Source organism: Triticum aestivum, chromosome 6B, assembly GCF_018294505.1.
Source record: "Triticum aestivum cultivar Chinese Spring chromosome 6B, IWGSC CS RefSeq v2.1, whole genome shotgun sequence".
NCBI classification, from domain to species: domain Eukaryota; kingdom Viridiplantae; phylum Streptophyta; class Magnoliopsida; order Poales; family Poaceae; genus Triticum; species Triticum aestivum.
This window is the reverse complement of record NC_057810.1, coordinates 453,018,455-453,041,709: the sequence shown is the minus strand read 5'-3', so window position 1 is coordinate 453,041,709 and position 23,255 is coordinate 453,018,455. Positions and strand designations below refer to the sequence as shown.

The 23,255-nt window shown below is 45.1% G+C and overlaps 2 protein-coding genes across 2 annotated transcripts; one reads left to right on the top strand and one right to left on the bottom strand.

Annotated features, from left to right (window-relative positions):
* Positions 1-13,053: 13,053 nt before the first annotated feature.
* Positions 13,054-16,820, top strand: LOC123137434 (outer envelope pore protein 37, chloroplastic). The gene is made up of 6 exons (XM_044557189.1): positions 13,054-13,536; positions 13,787-13,876; positions 14,628-14,798; positions 14,882-14,976; positions 15,612-15,732; positions 16,360-16,820. The coding sequence occupies exons 1-6, from the start codon at positions 13,054-13,056 to the stop codon at positions 16,489-16,491; spliced, it is 1,092 nt and encodes a 363-aa protein (XP_044413124.1). The 3' UTR covers positions 16,492-16,820.
* Positions 16,821-21,726: 4,906 nt separating this feature from the next.
* On the bottom strand, positions 21,727-22,700 carry LOC123134225 (zinc finger protein 706). Its single transcript, XM_044553509.1, has 2 exons — positions 22,441-22,700; positions 21,727-22,063 (listed from the first exon to the last, which is right to left on the bottom strand). The coding sequence occupies exons 1-2, from the start codon at positions 22,561-22,563 to the stop codon at positions 21,974-21,976; spliced, it is 213 nt and encodes a 70-aa protein (XP_044409444.1). The 5' UTR covers positions 22,564-22,700; the 3' UTR covers positions 21,727-21,973.
* Positions 22,701-23,255: the final 555 nt, after the last annotated feature.

Here is a 23,255-nt window from a genome sequence, read left to right as displayed (position 1 = left end):
CCGTAACAAACTCATTAGTCACATTACTTGCAAGGCTTATTATGATGTGTATTACCGAGAGGGCCCATAGATACCTCTCCAATACTTGGAGTGAGATATCCTAATCTCGATCTATGCCAACTCAACAAACACGTTCGGAGATACCTGTAGAGCATCTTTATAATCACCCAGTTACGTTGTGACGTCTGATAGCACTCAAGGCATTCCTCCGGTATCCGGGAGTTGCATAATCTCATAGTCGAAGGAATATGTATTTGACATGAAGAAAGCAATAACAATAAAACTGAATGATCAATATGCTATGCTAAAGGATGGGTCTTGTCCATCACATCATTCTCCTAATGATGTGATCTTGTTCATCAAATGACAACACATGTCCATGGTTAGGAAACTTAACCATCTATGATTAACGAGCTAGTCTAGTAGAGGCTTACTAGGGACACGGTGTTTTGTCTATGTATCCACACATGTATCAAGTTTCTGGTTAATACAATTCTAGCATGAATAATAAACATTTATCATTATGTAAGGAAATATAAGATAACAACTTTATTATTGCCTCTAGGGCATATTTCCTTCAAACATGACTTCAAATTATTCTCAGTGGCACACCGAAAGAGCTCCAATGGTGCACGAACGTGAGATCATGACGAGTGAGGGGCTCGGGCATGGGCGTGTGGGCTTTGGGCGGAGGTTGAAGACGATGAGGCTGACAGGTGGGTCCGCCTATCAGTGTGTGTGTGTGTGTGTGTGTGTGTTAGAGAGTGCGGATGAGGCGGCGACTATTGGATCTCACGCGAATAGATGGGATTAGATCTAGGGCGTACCCCTTCAATTTTTTTCCTTTGCGAACACGCACATTTTAAGCTGGCTCGGCCGGTCGTCTGTTTTGGCCTTTTTATTATTGTTTCTCTCTCTCTCTCTCCCTCTCTTCTTTTTCTGTTTTCTATTTTCTTTTCTGTTTTTCTTTTTTCCTTTCATTTTCTTTTTTAACTCAGGATTTACTTATAGTTTGAATTTCTCAAATCCAAACTACTTTTAATCCTTCGAACATATAACTAATATTGATATTTGAAAGCTACTTTCATGCCCTTATACAATTTACAATGAAAAACCAATATGGCCTCTAATTAAACTCCAAATTGTTTTAGGGTTTAAAAATTGGTCAATTAATTTTTCAAACACGAAATATGCACTGAAATAATAAAATGCAATGCTTCTAAATGCACACCCTAAAATTTGGAATATTTTTGCATTGTGACACAAGTAGGGCCTAACGGACATGTCTGGACACTGACCAGGCGCGTTCGCAGACGTTAAGGGGGCCAAATTTGCTACCTCCCGCCATAAATGCTCTTCTATCATCACTATATGTAAGCACTGTCCGCAAACCCTCATACTGATACCAAATCTGGGGAGCATATGAGGGCCCGCGCACGTGCCTGATCAATCCATCACATAGGACACGCCTTATCCCCCAGACAACCTCTTTTCTTTCTTGATTCTTTTTTTTCTCTTTTCTTCTCCACCGATCACACGTAAGTGACCGAATATATAAGTGAAAAAAATGAGAAGCATGACTGCATGCATGAACAAGTAGGAGCTTAAAACCGACACACCCGGGCACGTCCACAGATGAATTTGCTAAGTCAGGCTCTTAGAGCATCTACAGTAGGGCTCCCTAAACCCTCCCTATATGCCCAGGCAGATGGCCCGGTCATTGTTCGGTAAAAAAACACGACCCAGACGGACCCCTCATACTGGCCCTAAACACTGGGCTGACTGGCACTCCTCATACTCAGCCAAATCTAGGACGGATATGGGGAGTCCTGGGCGCACTCGGGCGCATCCTCCACATCGGATATGGTCCATGCTGGTCCACCCCTGACCCGACATATATCCGTCCCCATCCGTTACCCGAACCAAACCCTAGCAACTGTTGGGGAACGTAGTAATTTCAAAAAAAATCCTACGCACACGCAAGATCATGGTGATGTATAGCAACAAGAGGGGAGAGTGTTGTCCATGTACCCTCGTAGACTGTAAGCGGAAGCGTTATGACAACGCGGTTGATGTAGTCGTACGTCTTCACGATCCGACCGATCCAAGTACCGAACGTACGACACCTCCGAGTTCAGCACACGTTCAGCTCGATGACGATCCCGGGACTCCGATCCAGCAGGGTGTCGGGGATGAGTTCCGTCAGCACGACGGTGTGGTGACGATGATGATGTTCTACCGACGCAGGGCTTCGCCTAAGCACTGCAACAATATGAACGAGGTGGAATATGGTGGAGGGGGAACCGCACACGGCCAAGGAACGATCACGAAGATCAACTTGTATGTCATGGGGTGCCCCCCTGCCCCCGTATATAAAGGAGCAAGGGGGAGGAGGCCGCCCTAGGAGAGGGCGCGCCAAGGGGAGTCCTACTCCCACCGGGAGTAGGACTCCCTCCTTCCTTGTTGGAGTAGGAGAAGGGGAAAGAGGGGGAGAGGAAGAAGGAAAAGGGGGCTGCGCCCCTTGTCCAATTCGGACCAGAGGGGAGGGGGCAGGCCTCCTTCTTTTTGGCCTCTCTCCTCTATTCCCGTATGGCCCAATAAGGCCCATATACTCCCCGGCGAATTCCCGTAACTCTCCGGTACTCCGAAAAATACCCGAATCACTCGGAACCTTTCCGATGTCCGAATATAGTCGTACAATATATCAATCTTTATGTCTCGACCATTTCGAGACTCCTCGTCATGTCCCCGATCTCATCCGGGACTCCGAACTCCTTCGGCACATCAAAACTCATAAACTCATAATAAAACTGTCATCGAAACCTTAAGCGTGCGGACCCTACGGGTTCGAGAACTATGTAGACATGACCGAGATACGTTTTCGGTCAATAACCAATAGCGGAACCTGGATGCTCATATTGGCTCCTACATATTCTACGAAGATCTTTATCGGTCAAACCGCATAACAACATACGTTGTTCCCTTTGTCATCGGTATGTTACTTGCCCGAGATTTGATCGTTGGTATCCAATACCTAGTTCAATCTCGTTACCGGCAAGTCTCTTTACTCGTTACGTAATGCATCATCCCGTAACTAACTCATTAGTCACATTGCTTGCAAGGCTTATAGTGATGTGCATTACCGAGAGGGCCCAGAGATACCTCTCCGACAATCGGAGTGACAAATCCTAATCTCGAAATACGCCAACCCAACATGTACCTTCGGAGACACCTGTAGAGCTCCTTTATAATCACCCAGTTACGTTGTGACGTTTGGTAGCACACAAAGTGTTCCTCCGGTAAACGGGAGTTGCATAATCTCATAGTTGTAGGAACATGTATAAGTCATGAAGAAAGCAATAGCAACATACTAAACGATCAAGTGCTAAGCTAACAGAATGGGTCAAGTCAATCACTTCATTCTCCTAATGATGTGATCCCGTTAATCAAATGACAACTCATGTCTATGGCTAGGAAACTTAACCATCTTTGATTCACGAGCTAGTCAAGTAGAGGCATACTAGTGACACTATGTTTGTCTATGTATTCACACATGTATTATGTTTCCGGTTAATATAATTCTAGCATGAATAATAAACATTTATCATCAAATAAGGAAATAAATAATAACTTTATTATTGCCTCTAGGGCATATTTCCTTCAATCTCCCACTTGCACTAGAGTCAATAATCTAGTTCACATCGCTATGTGATTTAACACCAATATTCATATCTGTATATGATTAACACCCATAGTTCACATTGTCATGTGACCAACACCCAAAGGGTTTACTAGAGTCAATAATCTAGTTCACATCACTATGTGATTAACACCCAAAGAGTACTAAGGTGTGATCATGTTTTGCTCATGAGAGAAGCTTAGTCAACGGGTCTGTCATATTCAAAGCCGTATGTATTTTGCAAATATTCTATGTCTAGAATGCTCTGCACGGGGCTACTCTAACTAATTGCTCCCACTTTCAATATGTATCCAGATTGAGACTTAGAGTCATCTAGATCAGTGTCAAAACTTGCATCGACGTAACCCTTTACGACGAACCTTTTGTCACCTCCATAATCGAGAAACATATCTTTATACCACTAAGGATAATTTTGACCAATGTCCAGTGATCTACTCCTAGATCACTATTGTACTCCCTTGCCAAACCAGGGCAGAGTATACAATAGGTCTGGTCCATAGCATGGCATACTTTTATAGAACCTATGACTGATGCATAGGGAATGACTTTCATTCTCTTTCTATTTTCTGCCGTGGTCGGGATTTGAGTCTTACTCAATTTCACACCTTTGCAACACAGACAAGAACTCTTTCTTTGACTATTCCATTTTGAACTACTTCAAAAACTTGTCAAGGTATGTACTCATTGAAATTCTTATCAAGCGTCTTGATCTATCTCAATAGATCTTGATGCTCAATATGCAAGTAGCTTTACTGAGGCCTTTCTTTTAAAGAACTCCTTTCAAATACTCCTTTATGCTTTGCAGAAAAATTCTACATCATTTCTGATCAACAATATGTTACTCACATATATTTATCAGAAAGGCGGTAGTGCTCCCACTCACTTTATTGTAAATACAGGCTTCACCGCAAGTCTGTATAAAACTATATGCTTTGATCAACTTATCAAAGCGTATATTCCAACTCTGAGATGCTTGCACCAGCCCATAGATGGATCGCTGGAGCTTGCACATTTTGTTAGCACCTTTAGGATTGACAAAACCTTCTGGTTGCATCATATACAACTCTTCTTTAAGAAAACCATTAAGGAATGCAGTTTTGACATCCATTTGCCAGATTTCATAAAATGTGGCAATTGCTAACATGAATCGAACAGACTTAAGCATTGCTACAGTTGAGAAAATCTCATTGTAGTCAACACCTTGAACTTGTCGAAAAACCTTTTTGCGACAAGTCGAGCTTTGTAGATAGTAACACTACTATCAGCATCTGTCTTCCTCTTGAAGATCCATTTATACAATATGGCTTGCCGATCATCGGGCAACTCCACCAAAGTCCACACTTTGTTCTCATACATGGATCCCATCTCAGATTTCATGGCCTCAAGCCATTTCGCGGAATCTGGGCTCATCATCGCTTCCTCATAGTTCGTAGGTTCATCATGGTCTAGTAACATGACTTCCAGAACAGGATTACCGTACCACTCAGGTGCGGACTATACTTTGGAAGACCTACGAGGTTTTGTAGTAACTTGATCTTAAGTTTCATGATCATCATCATTAGCTTCCTCACTAATTGGTGTAGGAATCACTGGAACTGATTTCTGTGATGAACTACTTTCCAATTCGGGAGAAGGTACAAATTACCTTATCAAGCTCTACTTTCCTCCCACTCACTTCTTTCGAGAGAAACTCCTTCTCTAGAAAGGATCCATTCTTAGCAACGAATGTTTTGCCTTCGGATCTGTGATAGAAGGTGTACCCAACAGTTTCCTTTGGGTATTCTATGAAGACGCACTTCTCCGATTTGGGTTCGAGCTTATCAGGTTGAAAACCTTTTTCATATAAGCATCGCAACTCCAAACTTTAAGAAATGATAGCTTAGGTTTACTGCTAAACCATAGTTCATACGGTGTCGTCTCAACGGATTTAGATGGTGCCCTATTAAACGTGAATGCAGCTGTCTCTAATGCATAACCCCAAAACGATAGTGGTAAAACGATAAGAGACATCTAGATCGCACCATATCTAGTAAAGTACGATTACGATGTTCGGACACATCATTACATTGTGGTGTTCTAGGTGGCGTGAGTTGCGAAACTATTTCACATTGTTTCAAATGAAGACCAAACTCGTAACTCAAATATTCGTCTCCACGATCAGATCGTAGAAACTTTATTTTTCTTGTTACGATGATTTTCCACTTCACTCTGAAATTCTTTGAACTTTTAAAATGTTTCAGACTTATGTTTCATCAAGTAGATATACCCATATCTGCTCAAATCATCTGTGAAGGTCAGAAAATAACGATACATGCCACGAGCTTCAACACTCATCGGATCGCATACATCGGTATGTATTATTTCCAATAAGTCAGTAGCTCATTCCATTGTTCCGGGGAACGGAGTTTTAGTCATCTTGACCAAAAGGCACGGTTCACAAGCATCAAATGATTCATAACCAAGTGATTCCGAAGATCCATCTTTATGGAGTTTCTTCATGCGCTTTACACCGATATGACCCAAACGGCAGTGCCACAAATAAGTTGCACTATCATTATTAACTTTGCATCTTTTGGCATCAATATTATGAATATGTGTATCACTATGATCGAGATCCAACAAACTATTTTCATTGGGTGTATGACCATTTGAAGGTTTTATTCATGTAAACAGAACAACAATTATTCTGTGACTTTAAATGAATAACCGTATTGCAATAAATATGATCAAATCATATTCATGCTCAACGCAAACGCCAAATAACATTTATTTAGGTTTAACACTAATCCCGAAAGTATAGGGAGTGTGCGATGATGATCATATCAATCTTGGAACTACTTCCAACACTCATCGTCACTTCCCCTTCAACTAGTCTCTGTTTATTCTGTAACTCCTGTTTCGAGTTACTAATCTTAGCAACCGAACAAGTATCAAATACTCAGGGGCTACTATAAACACTAGTAAGGCACACATCAATAACCTGTATATCAAATATACCCTTGTTCACTTTGCCATCCTTCTTATCCACCAAATATTCAGGGCATTTCCGCTTCCAGTGACCATTTCCTTTGCAGTGTAAGCACTCAGTTTCAGGCTTTGGTCCAGCTTTGGTCTTCTTCACGGGAGTGACAACTTGTTTGCCATTCTACTTGAAGTTTCCCTTTCTTTCCCTTTGCCCTTTTCTTGAAACTAGTGGTCTTGTCAATCATCAACACTTGATGCTCTTTCTTGATTTCTACCTTCGTCGATTTCAACATCACGAAGAGCTCGGGAATCGTTTTCGTCATCCCTTGCATACTATAGTTCATCACGAAGTTCTAGTAACTTAGTGATGGTGACTAGAGAATTCTGTCAATCACTATCTTATCTGCAAGATTAACTCCCACTTGATTCAAGCGATTGAAGTACCCAGACAATCTGAGCACATGCTCACTAGTTGAGCGATTCTCCTCCATCTTTTAGCTATAGAACTTGTTGGAGACTTCATATCTCTCAACTCGGGTATTTGCTTGAAATATTAACTTCAATTCCTGGAACATCTCATATGGTCCATGACGTTCAAAACGTCTTTGAAGTCCCGATTCTAAGCCGTTTAAGCATGGTGCACTAAACTATCAAGTAGTCATCATTTTGAGCTAGCCAAACGTTCATAACGTCTGCATCTGCTCCTGCAATAGGTTTGTCACCTAGCGGTGCATCAAGGACATAATTCTTCTGTGCAGCAATGAGGATAAACCTCAGATCACGAATCCAATCCGCATCATTGCTACTAACATCTTTCAACACAGTTTTCTCTAGGAACATATCAAAATAAACATATGAAAGCAACAACGCGAGCTATTGATCTACAACATAATTTGCAAAATACTACCAGGACTAAGTTCATGATAAATTTAAGTTCAATTAATCATATTACTTAAGAACTCCCACTTAGACAGACATCTCTCTAGTCATCTAAGTGATCACGTGATCCAAATCAACTAAACCATGTCCGATCATCACGTGAGATGGAGTAGTTTTCAATGGTGAACATCACTATGTTGATCATATCTACTATATGATTCACGCTCGACCTTTCGGTCTCCGTGTTCCGAGGCCATATCTGTATATGCTAGGCTCGTCAAGTTTAACCTGAGTATTCCGCGTGTGCAACTGTTTTGCACCCGTTGTATTTGAACGTAGAGCCTATCACACCCGATCATCACGTGGTGTCTCAGCACGAAGAACTTTCGCAACAGTGCATACTCAGGGAGAACACATCTTGATAATTTAGTGAGAGATCATCTTAAAATGCTACCGTCAATCAAAGCAAGATAAGATGCATAAAGGATAAACATCACATGCAATCAATATAAGTGATATGATATGGCCATCATCATCTTGTGCTTGTGATCTCCATCTCTGAAGCACCGTCATGATCACCATCGTCACCGGCGCGACACCTTGATCTCCATCATAGCATCGTTGTCGTCTCGCCAATCTTATGCTTCTACGACTATCGCTATCGCTTAGTGATAAAGTAAAGCATTACAGGGCGATTGCATTGCATACAATAAAGCGACAATCATATGACTCCTGCCAGTTGCCGATAACTCTATTACAAAACATGATCATCTCATACAATAAAATTTAGCATCATGTCTTGACCATATCGCATCACAACATGCCCTGCAAAAACAAGTTAGACGTCCTCTACTTTGTTGTTGCAAGTTTTACGTGGCTGCTACGGGCTTAGCAAGAATCGTTCTTACCTACGCATCAAAACCACAACGATAGTTCGTCAAGTTAGTGTTGTTTTAACCTTCGCAAGGACCGGGCGTAGCCACACTCGGTTCAACTAAAGTGAGAGAGACAGACACTCGCCAGTCACCTTTAAGCACGAGTGCTCGTAACGGTGAAACCAGTCTCGCGTAAGCGTACGCGTAATGTCGGTCCGGGCCGCTTCATCGCACAATACTGCTGAACCAAAATATGACATGCTGGTAAGCAGTATGACTTGTATCGCCCACAACTCACTTGTGTTCTACTCGTGCATATAACATCAACGCATAAAACCTAGGCTCAGATGCCACTGTTGGGGAACGTAGTAATTTCAAAAAAAGTTCCTACGCACACGCAAGATCATGGTGATGTATAGCAACGAGAGGGGAGAGTGTTGTCCACGTACCCTCGTAGACCGTAAGCGGAAGCGTTATAACAAGGCGGTTGATGTAGTCGTACGTCTTCACGATCCGACCGATCCAAGTATCGAACGTACGGCACCTCCGAGTTCAGCACACGTTCAGCTCGATGACGATCCCCGGACTCCGATCCAGCAGGGTGTCGGGGATGAGTTCCATCAGCACGATGGCGTGGTGACGATGATGATGTTCTACCGACGCAGGGCTTCGCCTAAGCACCGCAACAATATGACCGAGGTGGAATATGGTGGAGGGGGGCACCGCACACGGCTAAGGAATGATCACGAAGATCAACTTGTGTGTCATGGGGTGCCCCCCTGCCCCCGTATATAAAGGAGCAAGGGGGAGGAGGCCGGCCCTAGGAGAGGGCGCGCCAAGGGGAGTCCTACTCCCACCGGGAGTAGGACTCCCTCCTTCCTTGTTGGAGTAGGAGAAGGGGAAAGAGGGGGAGAGGAAGAAGGAAAAGGGGGCTACGCCCCTTGTCCAATTCGGATCAGAGGGGGGGCGCAGGCCTCCTTCCTTTTGGTCTCTCTCCTCTATTCCCGTATGGCCCAATAAGGCCCATATACTCCCCGGCGAATTCCCGTAACTCTCCGGCACTCCGGAAAATACCCGAATCACTCGGAACCTTTCCGATGTCTGAATATAGTCGTCCAATATATCGTTTTTTACGTCTCAACCATTTCGAGACTCCTCGTCATGTCCCCGATCTCATCCGGGAGTCCGAACTCCTTCGGTACATCAAAACTCATAAACTCATAATAAAATTGTCATCGAAACCTTAAGCGTGCGGACCCTACGGGTTCGAGAACTATGTAGACATGACCGAGATACGTTTTCGGTCAATAACCAATAGCGGAACCTGGATGCTCATATTGTCTCCTACATATTCTACGAAGATCTTTATCGGTCAAACCGCATAACAACATACGTTGTTCCCTTTGTCATCGGTATGTTACTTGCCCGAGATTCGATCGTCGGTATCCAATACCTAGTTCAATCTCGTTACCGGCAAGTCTCTTTACTCGTTACGTAATGCATCATTCCGCAACTAACTCATTAGTCACATTGCTTGCAAGGCTTATAGTGATGTGCATTACCGAGAGGGCCCAGAGATACCTCTCCGATAATCGGAGTGACAAATCCTAATCTCGAAATACGCCAACCCAACATGTACCTTCGGAGACACCTGTAGAGCTCCTTTATAATCACCCAGTTACGTTGTGATGTTTGATAGCACACAAAGTGTTCCTCTGGTAAACGGGAGTTGCATAATCTCATAGTTGTAGGAACATGTATAAGTCATGAAGAAAGCAATAGCAACATACTAAACGATCAAGTGCTAGGCTAACGGAATGAGTCAAGTCAATCACTTCATTCTCCTAATGATGTGATCCCGTTAATCAAATGACAACTCATGTCTATGGCTAGGAAACTTAACCATCTTTGATTCACGAGCTAGTCAAGTAGAGGCATACTAGTGACACTATGTTTGTCTATGTATTCACACATGTATTATGTTTCCGGTTAATATAATTCTAGCATGAATAATAAACATTTATCATGAAATAAGGAAATAAATAATAACTTTATTATTGCCTCCAGGGCATATTTCCTTCAGCAACTCCACTCCACTTTGCTCCGCTCCCAATCTCCCATCAAACGATCTCCGGCTTTCTTTGGTATGGCGGGCAGCGGATCTGAGTCCTCCATCACCCGATCTGCAGACTAGGAGTTGATGCTACGCATGCTTGAGGAGGAGATGGCCCTCTACATTGTGCTACGCCGAGCCCACGAGAAGAACACCCGACAACAGTCTGACTCGATCATGTGGGAATCCATAGCGTCCACCCAAATGACGCTTGGATCCGGTGCGAGGCACGTCGCCGCTGCCTCGCCGAAGACGGTGCAGTCCGTCTAGCATCCGAACGTGTGGCGGAGGCGCAACCCCTTCGTTGGTGCGTCAACTCGGAGGTAAACCTATGTGGCTCGTCCGCTAAGGCTATGGCGCTGCATGGCCGCCATGCGAGGCAGAGGGCACGAGAGGCCGTGATAGATCACAGCGAGGTGGGCGCGCACACAACACCGCTATGGGTGACCTGCAACGACATATCCATCGCCTTGTGGTGGACATGTCGGGCTCCGACGACGACAGATCCATAGTCGACCTCACATTGATCGGCGACGTGCAGGCCACGGGCATCGACCAGGAAGAGTAGGGCATGAGAGACGGCGACGCCTCGAGTCCGGTGAACCGGTCCGTGTCCCATGTTCTACTCTACCTCACCGGTGACCGCAACTTCACTCTGAGGGGCTTAGCCGGTCGTCAGACATGGACACGGGCGTGACGCTGACGAAGATTTAGATTAGGTTTTACATCGCACGTAATTATATGAATATGAGAATCCGTATTTTGAAATATCTGATTGTGAAAGAGGATGATTAAGGTATCCAATTGTGGATAGGAAATTTAAGACGCAAGCGGTCACGGGACAGATTTGGTATATTGTGCTGTATATGCTGTTATGTACACACATCGCAATCTCGTCGTGAGGAAGTGAGGAAGCATATTTGTTCCAGAATAAGCCAGAAGAATAAGGCTCTAATTATGAATAGCCAATAGTTCCCAACTTCCAAGCCCTCCGCAGTCCGCACCCCAGGCCCGACAAGATTTCCACTTCCCTCTTCCTTCATTTGATTCTTCACACCGCTCACCCCGCCGCTTCCCTCGCTTCCTCCGCCCATGTCCGCCGCCACCGCCACCGCCACCACTTCCTCCTCCTCGTCCACCCCAAGAACCCTAACCCTTTCATTCTGCCTCCATGGCTCCGCTGCCTCCTCACCTTCCTCTGCCCGCCCCCTCCGCCTCCCCCGCCGCCCCGCGAGAAGAACGCCCGACAACATTCTGACTCGATCGTGCGGGAATCCATAGCGTCCGCCCAAATGGCGCTTAGATCCGGCACGAGGCGCGTCGGCGCTGCCTCGCCGAAGACGGTGCGGTCCATCTGGCATCAGAACATTGTGCACGGAGGCGCAACCCCTTCGTTGGCGCGCCGACTCGGAGGCAAACCTATGTGGCCCGTCCGCTAAGGCTATGGTGCGACGTGGTCGACATGCGAGGCAGAGGGCACGAGAGGCCGTGACAGACCACAGCGAGGTGGGGGCGCACACAACACCGCTATGGGTGACCTGCCACCCATGGTGCCCCAATTGTGTCGTGGTGGACGTGTCGGGCTCCGACCATGACAGATCCAGCATCGACCTCACATTGATCGGCGACGTGCAGGCCACGGGCCCCGACGAGGAAGAACAGGGCATGAGAGACGTCGGCGCCTTGAGTCCCGTAAGCCGGTCCGTGTCCCATGTCCTACTCTACCTCGCCGGCGACCGCAGCTTCACTCTGAGGGGCTTAACCGGCCACTAGACATGGACACGGGCATGACACTGACGAAGATTTAGATTAGCTTTTACATCACACGTAATTATATGAATTTGAGAATTCATAATTTTGAGATATTTGATTGTGAAAGAGGATAATTAAGGTATCATATTGTGGAATAGGAAATTTAAGACATGAGCGGTCATGTGACCAGATTTGGTATGTTGTGTTGTATGCTGTTATGTACACACATTGCAATGTCGTCGTGAGGAAGTGAGGAAGCATATTTGTTCCAGAACTTATTGGTTTAAAGACTTTTTAGGGACTTGGGACTTATTGGTTTAGGGACTTGGAATCTTCGCCAGAAGAATAAGGCTCTAATTATGAGGGCATGTACAATGGTGCTATCTTAAGAGTGCCACGTAGGATAAATGATGAGGTGGAGGAGAGAGAACTCATAAGAAAAGATTTGTCTTCTCTTATTTAAGAGAAGACAAGAGGTGATCTCTTAACACAATATGTCTCACCACATTTTTAGGAATTGCTAGTTATTAAAAATAAGGCTAAGAGATGACCCATTGTAGATAAATTTTTTTTCTCATATCTAAATCATATGCAAGACTTAAAATAAGACTATCTTATCAATCATTGTACATGACGTGAATAGCCAAGAATTCCCAACTTCCAAGCCCTCCGCAGTCCGCATCCCAGGCCCCACAAGATTTCCACTTCCCTCTTCCTCCATTCGATTCTTCACACCGCTCACCCCGCCGCTTCCATCGCTTCCTCCGCCCATGGCCACCGCCACCACTTCCTCCTCCTCGTCCACCCCCAAGAACCCTAACCCTTTCAATCTGCCTCCATGGCTTCGCTGCCCCCTCACCTTCCTCTGCCCGCCCCCTCCCTCTCCCCCGCCGCCCCCTCCCCCGCCTACCCCACCACCCCCGCCCCCGGAGCCGACGGTGGTGGCTCCAGCGCAGCGGTACAGGAGGCCGGGGCTGCGGGTGACCACGGAGTACGACAGCGAGGAGGCCTTGTTTGCGCACAAGGTGTCGTGCAAGCTCGCGGGGGGTCTCGCCAAGTTGCGGCTGTCGTTCCAGAGCGACCAGCAGGGCCGCGGAGAGGACCCGCGGCAGCTCTTCGGGGCGCCGGTGCTGTCGTTCTTCACCAAGCACTTCTCCGCGATGTATGACGTTGAGGGCCGCAACGCGCTGCTCCGTGGTAACGCTTCGCTCCCCGGTGGCGCCGTCCAGCTTCGCGCCTCGCACGATGTCAAGGTATTATAGCGCTTCTATATTGAAATTGCGCCTCCATTTCAACGTTGTTTAGTTACACAGTTCTCGTTGAAGGACCTATGGTGTCTGTGTGTGCGTTTTTGTTACTTTTGACGATGGAAAGTGTATCTGTATATTCTTTTCACTTACTGATAAAGTTTCACACCTTTAGTCTCCTGAGTTTGTTCTGCTACTGGTACCTACACTCACATACTTCTTTTTTCTTTCTAATGGCATCTTGTTATATTCTCAGGAGCAAGAAGGAGAAGTTTCAGTAATAACTAGGTTGGGTGACCCGTCTTATAGACTTGAGATATCATCTTTGGTCCCTTACAGTGGTTTGGTGAGTACACACATACATGTTTTCTTTTTCTATGTTTCTTTGATTAGAATAAATGTATTGTGCGGATGAGCAATTCCAACAAGGTTCATTTTCTACCTTAAAATACAAATTTGATCATTGTTAGCACAAAATGTATTATAGTCACTCCTTTATTCCTCAGAAATTATATATGCCACTTGAGATAAAGGACTATAATTTGCTAGTATATTGAAAAGATTGAATAGTCGTAAAATGTTTGCAAAAGTTGGTCTGAAAGTCCATGTTGTTTAGTACGCCCTCCGTTTCTAATCTAAAATAAGACATTTTGGGAGTTTAACTTAAACTGTCAAAACGTCTTACATTTAGAAACGGAGGCAGTAACTTACAGCTTACAACTGTACTCTATTGTTTTACTCATGTATGCAGTAGAGCGTGCACGATCTTTGAGGCCACCTATATCCAGATCGTAGCTCCTTTAGGTGCTATTTCAGATTTTAAACATTAGCTATTGTATTGAAAACATTGAGCGGTCATATAATATTTTTAAAGGTTTTATATGGAATCATGTGCTATTTGTTTCATTGCTATATTTGTTTATACTCACTAGAGTATGTGTCCTAAGCTGAAAGATGTTTGTGAATGCTGTAGACATATGTTCTTAGCAATAAGAATCTGTGCATATTTCCTAGAATTTGGAATAAAACTCTGTCTACTGTTTTTTTTTGACCTGAATACTCTGTCTACTGTTTAGTTAACCCTGATACCTGTGCAGCCAAGAGCAACACTCCACTTTCCAATTGGTCAAGTTTCAGTGGAAGAGAGGACAAATGAAGAAGACCAAAAAATGTTGTCAGTGTATGGGATTGCGAAAACTGATTTTTTAGATGGCATTCTTACTGCTCAATACAATGAAAATGATTTGAATCTAAGATATTGTTATAAGGTGATTTATGTCTAATGTTTTATTTTGTTCAGTTTTCGGACCTTCTGTTTTATCTGATTCGATTTGTCCATTCTCTATGGCAGGACAATGAATTAACTTTAATTCCTAGCGTCTCCTTGCCTTCCAATGCAGTATCCCTAGACTTCAAAAGGCGTTTTGGTTCTTCTGATAAGTTAAGGTCAGCATACTGTCTTTGTTGCTTTGCTCATTAGCATATGTATCCACCGACCATTTCTTCTCCCAAAATCTCTACAGTATTAATGTGTCCGGTCTTGAATCCTCCAAGTTTCTATTAATAATACATGTGCTAATTGAGTTCTCCACGTTTTTATGTAATTCTGTGCACAACACCCATCAAGATTCTGCAATTGCCGAGCATGTTCATAATCCTACCTTCAGGGGCTTCGATGTTAACAAGATGACCTGGGCAGCAGGGTACTCATGAATCTTAATACTGCAAAATGGAACATGTTCTGTGTGCCTTCTTGGGGATAGAGCAGTGAAGGCTATTGTGTTAACTGCTCTTAACTTTGGCATACTTAATTAATTGTGTATAGTAGTTTTCTTCTTCTCTCTAGAAATCTCAGATATTGCTCGCTTCGGTTGGTCTATTTCCTACAATTATTTGACATATAGTTCCAGTTTATAAGGAGGACTTAAACAACATGTTGCCAAACTAAAACTTTAACCAAAGTATGAAATATAGTCTGCAAGTAGGCAAGAATCTGTATTGGACATAAATCTTATGTGTCTTTTTAAAGTTTGCTTATTTTCTAGTGAATCTTTCTGTGCTGATTTCTCTCTTCCTTTCAGCTATCATTTTAACTTCGACACTGATGAATGGAATGCTGTTTATAAGCATACAATTGGTAAAAATTACAAAGTGAAAGCTGGTTATGATTCAGAGGTGCGAGTTGGATGGGCTTCCATCTGGGTATGTACATTTTGGCAACTCAGTTTTGCTCATCATCCTGTCTTACTTACTATTGGAGTATGTGAATTAGAATGCGGCAGAATTAGCAACTCACTTTTTCCTATCTCTTAATGGTTTCATGCTAAAAGTCCCGATTCGTCTGAATATTTCAGCCGGGCTTGTCAATTTACTATGTCATATTGAGCAGAGCTCTAATACTTCTTTTCTTAACATCGACATAAGGATCGTGTCTGCCTGTCTGGATATGCAGCTTTTACTTGATTCTGAACCCTGGAATACACGAGCTTGCTAAGTTTGATTGTTGTTTTGTTACCTGAACCATCCTTGCATAGCATAAGCACATGTTATTGACAGAACAATCGTTAGATACAGCAATATTTCATGTACTGCATGTTTAAGCTTCGACAATTATGATTGGTCTTCCATTGAGGCATGTGGTAACAGAGCTGTTTGAGAGTATTTTAAGACTGTAACAGAGCTTTGTTTTAACACTTATCTCTGCAACAGCCAAAGCCTGACTTCACATCATATATCCATTTGAACTGTCAAATCGTTCGTCTTCGGTTTAAGAAATGCACATCCTTTTTGATCTATCCATGAACCTGAACACATACTTTTGGATGTTAGGCTGGGCAAGAAGAGGGCAAAGCAAAGACTGCACCTATGAAGATGAAGGTTCAGCTTATGCTTCAGGTGCCCCAGGATAATATTCGCAATCCTTCTTTACTATTTCGAGTGAAGAAAAGGTGGGATCTGTAGAGTGGACGCATTCCTCTGATACATTGCCGGGTACCGAGGCTTGGTCTGACCTATTCTTGTAAGGTGCATATGTCATCAATGGATACACATTCCGCAAGTCGTGCTATTATACATAATGGCCACCAGTCCGCTCTGGCTTCATGTAGGAAGTTAGTGTCTAATAATTTATTTATTTCTGGACCAAGCTTCCCTAGTATGGATGTTGTCCCTGTAGTTGGTAATTCACAGATTCAATTGTGTCATTTTTTAACTTTGTAATCGGTAGAGATTGAGCCGAGGCTAAGGGTGCATGCCCATGGACCGTGAACTGGAACTTGACCTTTGGCTTAGTGCAATGTGAACGACAACAAAGCCTTTCAATTCCAAATAAGTTGGGGTAGGAAACCCGTACGATATCGGAATTTAGTCATGGTTTTGGCACTTGGATAACTAAGTTCCACGCATCCCTCTCTCTTGTCGACTGGTTGTGTGAGTTTGGTCTACTCTGACCTCTATTACATTATCTATGCGCCGACGCTTCAGGAGTTCTACATTGTAAATGTTTATAAACCATCCCAGACAATAATGTTGGACAAGCTTCTCTTCAGTTGGTGTTATCCAACTCTATCATGTATATCATCAGGGTTTTGCTTCGGTACACCCCTTAAAAGTTTGCATGAATTTAAAGTTATACTTGAAAAGGTTATCGCCAGCTTGCAGATCAAACCTGGATACAAAGACTATGATACGGTTGTGCACCTTGAAAAAAGATTCCCATGCAGTATTTTATGGTCGTGGCATAATGATATATCATCTTGAGATTTACGAAGTCACTGTAGGTGCCTTCTGAGATTCGCGAAGTCACCGTAGGCGCTTTGTCGTCGATGGGAACGTCTTCTCCCAATAACCATCCAACCACAGGAATTCCTGAGTTGGAATATCAGAAAGAGAAGTTCATCAAGGCTGACAATGAGAACTTTGTCAAGGAGGAGGTTTCCTCGATCTAGGATTTCTGAAGTATTTGGTACGGTTTGAGGTTGTGGGAGATGCAGATAAGACATCTACAATAAGATCAACCATCGTATATGAAGTTAGACTGACGAGCACACGGGCATCGCGTCCTTTTTCAGCACCAGTACTTTTTTTTTGAAACGGAGGCAAAAGCTTTGCCTCATCCATTAAATAAGAGAGAATAGAGTTAGTTACAAACAACCCGAGTACACGGCATGCGGATTACTCGCGCAATAACAAAGACCCTAGTTTTTTTGCACCGGCGATGATCCAGAGGTTAGCCTCGGTGGTGATGGAGGAAAGCAGCACTGTCGGAGGGGCACACTTATGCCTGAAAACTCACGCGTTTCGCTCATTCCAAATTGTCCATGAAACAAGCATGGTGAGGGATGCCTTGCCTTGTCTATGCGAATAGCCGTCGTCGCAAGTACTTGCCCACCAAGATTGGACCGAGTCGAACAAGGGCCAAGTGGAAATGACGAAATCGGGGACGTGGTACTTGTCAATGACCAAGGACGAAAGCCTTCTAGAGAAGCGGCATTTGAAGAATAGGTGACTCCCACTCTCATGTTCCCTCTTGCAAAGGGGGCAAAGATCACAGTTTGGCCACCCACGCTTTGCCAATCTATTCGCGGTCCAAATCCTGTCTTGGAGAGCCAACCAAGCAAAGAACTTGACTTTTGGGGGAGCCCAAACTTTCCAAACCATCTTGTCCATGGGGGAGAGAACCAATCCTAAAAATTGTGCCTTATATGCGGAGGCCGCCGAGTAATGCCCCGAGACCGAGTGCTTCCAAAGGATGTCATCCTCGGAGAGTTTGTCAAGATGGACCTCATGAAGGAGCATCCAAAGTGTGAAGAATTGCGTGACATGCTCGGCGGAGATAGAGGTGGATGGATTGATCTTGAGGATCCATGTGTTGTGCTTGAGGGCCTCCCGCACCTTCCAATTCTTACGCATGGAAGCTTCATGGATGAGCGGGGCAATATCTTTAGGCTTGCGCCCAAGGAGCCAAGGGGAGTCCCAAAAGGGGGTCTTCGCGCAGTTACCAACGGAGATGGTGGTGGAAGCATAGAAAAAGTTAAGGTCCTCCTCGTCACAAGGGTTTCCCAATCTGACCCACATGTTGGTAGGCTCCTTTCATTCGTACCAAGGCCACCGCAGCCGGAGGGCGCGTGTAAACTTGTTGGTGTTGAGGACCCCAAGTCCCCCATATTCGAGTGGCCGGCAAACAGTCTCCTAGTTTACTTTGCATTTTGCCCCTGTCGTTTTGTCTGTTCCAGACCATAGGAAGGCTCTCTCAAGTTTGTTGACTATGTGTAGGATGGAGGGCGGTATGACCAACGGAGTGGCGGGGTAGACTAGTTGGGAGGTGATCACAGACTTGACAAGAGTCGTACGCCCGATGGTGGTGATATTCTGACCCTCGTATGTTGTTAGCTTGCTTGCCACCTTGTCCACGAGGAATTGCAGGTCCACCAACTTCAGCTGCCATACGGAGAGGGGGAGTCCTAGGTACCGCAGAGGGAAAGAAGCTCTTGCTGCTGGCAGACTTTGGGTCAAATAGCCCAGATCGAGGTGGTTGCAATGGATGGGCAACATCGAGCTCTTGAGGAAGTTGGTGCAGAGGCCCGTGACCTCACCAAAGTCTCCCAAGATGCATGCAAGATTTTCCACATCTCTTTTGATCGGGACCAAGAAAACCACCGCGTCATCCGCATAAAGAGAGGTCCTCAGCATTGCCCCCCTTCCCCTGAGCTTGTGTAGGAGCCCCTTCCTCGTGGCCACATCTAGGATTCTTTGGAGCGGGTCAATGGCGATGACGAATAGGAGTGGGGAGATGGGGTCACCCTGCCGGAGGCCTTGGCCATGCTTAATTGGACCACCGACAATACCATTGAGGATGATCCTCGAAGATGAAGAGCAAAGGAGGGCAGCGATCCAATCCCTGAATTTGGGAGGGAACCCTCGCCGTTGGAGAAGATCAAGCAAATACTCCCACTTGACGGTGTCAAAGGCCTTGCGAATATCAAGCTTGAAAAGAAGGGACGGGGTCTTGCTCTTGTGCATGCGCCGAGCGCGATTGCGAACATACAAGAAGTTGTCATGGATGCTTCTTGTTTTAATGAAGGCGCTTTGGGCGTTGGAGACGAGGCTTGTCATGTGGGGGCCCAGCCGAGTGGAGAGCACCTTCGCAATAATTTCCGCGACCGCGTGGATGAGGCTAATGGGCCTATAGTCGGCGATCCCCTCCGCCCCTTCCTTTTTAGGCAAGAGCACCACATTCGCGGAGTTGGGCCACTGTAGATTCGCGGTGTGAAGGGAGTCAAAATGGTTAATGACCCGCATGAGGTCCGGCTTAACGATATCCCAACACTTCTTGAAAAAGAGGCTCGTGAAGCCATCTGGACCCGAAGCCTTGTCACCGGGCAGGTCATTGATTGCTTCGAGGACCTCACTCTTGACTATCGGGGAGTCAAGGTTGTCAAGAGGTTCCAGGTTTAGCTCGTCCCAATTGAAATCTTTGCGGCTCAGGGGGCTTCTCTTTAGGACATTGGAGAAGTGGTCTTGAATTAGTTTCTCTTTGGCAGCGTGCTCGGTGACCCAACCATGATCGTTCTTGATCCTGTGAATATGGTTTTTTCTCCTCCTAGCGGTGACTCGGCGGTGGAAAAATTTGTATTGGCGTCCCCTTCTTTAAGATTTGAAATTCTTGCACATTGTTTCTTGCGCGATCTTTCTAGCACAGCCAAGGCGATGACCCTTCTCTTAAGCCTTTTTTTTACGGTGCTACGGCGGGTTTACGCTAGCCTGAACCATTTTCATTATAGATAAGATTGAGATACAACACGACGGTTACAACAGATATCACCCGACACATATGAGAAGGAACCAGGAACAACAGAATAGAAGATGGAATAAGGAACAACAGAAAAAGAACCAGAAGCGAGCTATAACAAGCAGCCAACACCAAGAACTTAGCATCGATCACCACCAGTGGACCGAGAAGAGCGGGAACTAGCTTCGTTGGATCCGTCGAAAGGACATCCGCCACGGAGAAGACGTAGAGAAGAAGTTGCCTGTTACCATGCGATCTCTGCACCTTGAAGAGCTAGGAGATCGTAGCCACCATCGAAGAGCATCCTGCTGCCTAGGAACGTCGCGGCAGAGAAAGCCACAGACCGTGCCGAAGGGTAATTTTCCGCCGAGATAGTCCTACACCTCCTGTGAGCCACACCACGGCCACCATCACAAATAGAGAGAACCATAGCACTCCGCAGGCCACCAACCTCAAAAGCCATCGAAGGGTGCCGAACACCGAGACCTTCTCTTAAGCCTGGCCCGAAGGTCGAGCTCCTCGGTGGAGAGGAGCCTGTCCTCTTGGGCGATGTCGAGGCGAAGGATCACCAAAAGAGCGGCATGGTGGTGAATTTTTGCCTTCGAGAAAAGTCTCCTACTCCATTCTGCGAGGCGGAGAGCCGTCTTCTTGAGCTTGTAGTATAGGATTTGATATGGCTCAGTGTGATCGCTTGTGTTGCTGAGGCCATCACAAAAGGCGCACAAGGGAGGTGGGCAAGGCCGCGAGCAAACTTCATAAGAACAAAGCATCCCATCAGGTCGTTGCATGGAATAAGTTACAGCGGCTTCCTTTGTACTCCCTCCGTCCGGAATTACTTGTCGCTGAAATGGATAAAAATGAATGTTTCTATAACTAAAATACATCTAGATACATCCATTTCTATGACAAGTATTTCCGGACGGAGGGAGTAATCTGTACCGACTGTTTTACTGCTTACATTTCTCGTATGTTTACATGCTGTTGTCAATCATAGTGAAGTACCCTGGAGACCGTCTATGATTTGGATGATTCTCAGCATGATGCAGCTCCGGGGACACAGCAATCAATATAATTGCCTCAAATGCGTGCAACAAAAAAAAGGACCAATTTACCCTACTTTGAAGTCGTGTTTAGAATTTGAAAACCCGTAGCAATTATGGCAGTACCCTAGATGTAACTCATCATTCCTGTTTCTGTGGTGCTTTTTATCTTTTGTATGCCATCACCCCCCAAAAAAGTTTGTATGTCATGACTTCCCTTCAGGACTTGCTTTTTGTTTCAAATAAGCAGAACAATTCATTTTCCGGCTGCTGTATATACCACACACACACACACACACACACATGAACGAGAAAAACATTCATTTTTCGGCTCTTTAGACAGCAGCACGTAACAGGAGAATGACATAATCGAAAAAAGTTTAGCATTCTCTTATCCAAAGATTGCACCACATACAGTTTGAAGGTATGTTGACAGTTGGACAAAGATACTCATAGAAGGCAAGTACATGGTCATCAAAGGCTCTTGCCTGGAACAAGAGGAAATGCATGCATTACATAGGGTAAAGCTGAGGCTCAAGTCGTCCAAGTGTGGAGCAGATTGAACACCCTCAGAAACAGGCAAAGTATAGCTCATGCTTCCACTTCGCATCAGTCACTCTGCATTTGATGGACCTGGAGGTTTCTCCTTGGGATGCTTTGATCCATAGTGATCAATCAACTGCTTCTCGTTGGCCAGTTGCGCCTGCACACACATATATAGGTAATGTTATATACTACATGAAGTTGACACTGCATCAATCATGAGGAACATGTATCCATGTAAAGCTAATAATACACTAGCTAGTAGGAGTATATCCGGTTATGCTTGCGCACAGTTTTCAACTTGATTCTTATGATCTTATCATGCTGGTTGCAGGATTCAGATCGGCTACTCGCCATCATCTACTCTGCCCTGGGATAGATAGATAGATAGTAGATGACTGGCCCCAGAATTGAAGGGGAACAGGACAGCGCGCATGGGATCGGATGCGGATGGAGACCCTGACTGAGGATTCAGATCCGCGCCGCGATAGTAGGGATTAGGAAGAAGAAGAGGAACAAGAGAGCGCGTGCGCTGACCTTGCAGATGGGGCAGACGACCTTGAGCCCGACGGCGCGGGCCTCGAGCTGCGACCCCTTGGACTTCTGGTTCTTCTCCGCGCTCTTCCGCTGCGCGTCGATCTTCTGCTTCCCCCGCGTCATCCCGCCGCCCCTCCTCCTTCTCTTCCGCCTCCGATCGATCGACCCCCAAGTCCCCAACTCCGTCCAAATAACCACCCTCGACCCTCCTTTTTCTTGAGAGAAAGAAAGATCCTCCCGTTGCCTTCCCTTCCGCTGTCCGCCGGGTCTTCGTGGGCCTCCTGTGGGCTGGGGTGGGCCTTTTCCCCTCCATTCGCTTGTAAGGACATGAACTACGGAATCACTACTTTCAAAGATCACTCCCACATGCGCGTCACTTGTCACAATCTAAAAGTATTTTTTTTCATAGAATTGTTTATTCAAAATGTTTTATCTCTTAAATCATGCGTCCAAATCTCGAAACGTTTACCGTTGGATTCTTAGCGTCGAGATATTCAAAATGAGATCACCTGTTGATACATTTTAACAAACATTTTTTTCCGAAAACGAAGGAAAAAACCCGGAAGAAAAAACTATACCAGGAGCACGTTTTTTCCCTTTCTGAAAACTGTTTCCAAGAGGCACAACCGTGCCTCCCACGGAAGAGAACAAAAGAGAAAAACGTGTTTTTTCGTTTTCGAGAGTTACGTCCATGTCTTTTGCGGAAGCAAAACCGCGACTCTCATAAAGGAAAAGGAAAAATAAGTATTTTTCTTTTTCGTTTTCGAGAGACATGACCGTGCCTCCGCGGAAGTAAAACCACGCCTCTCGCTGAA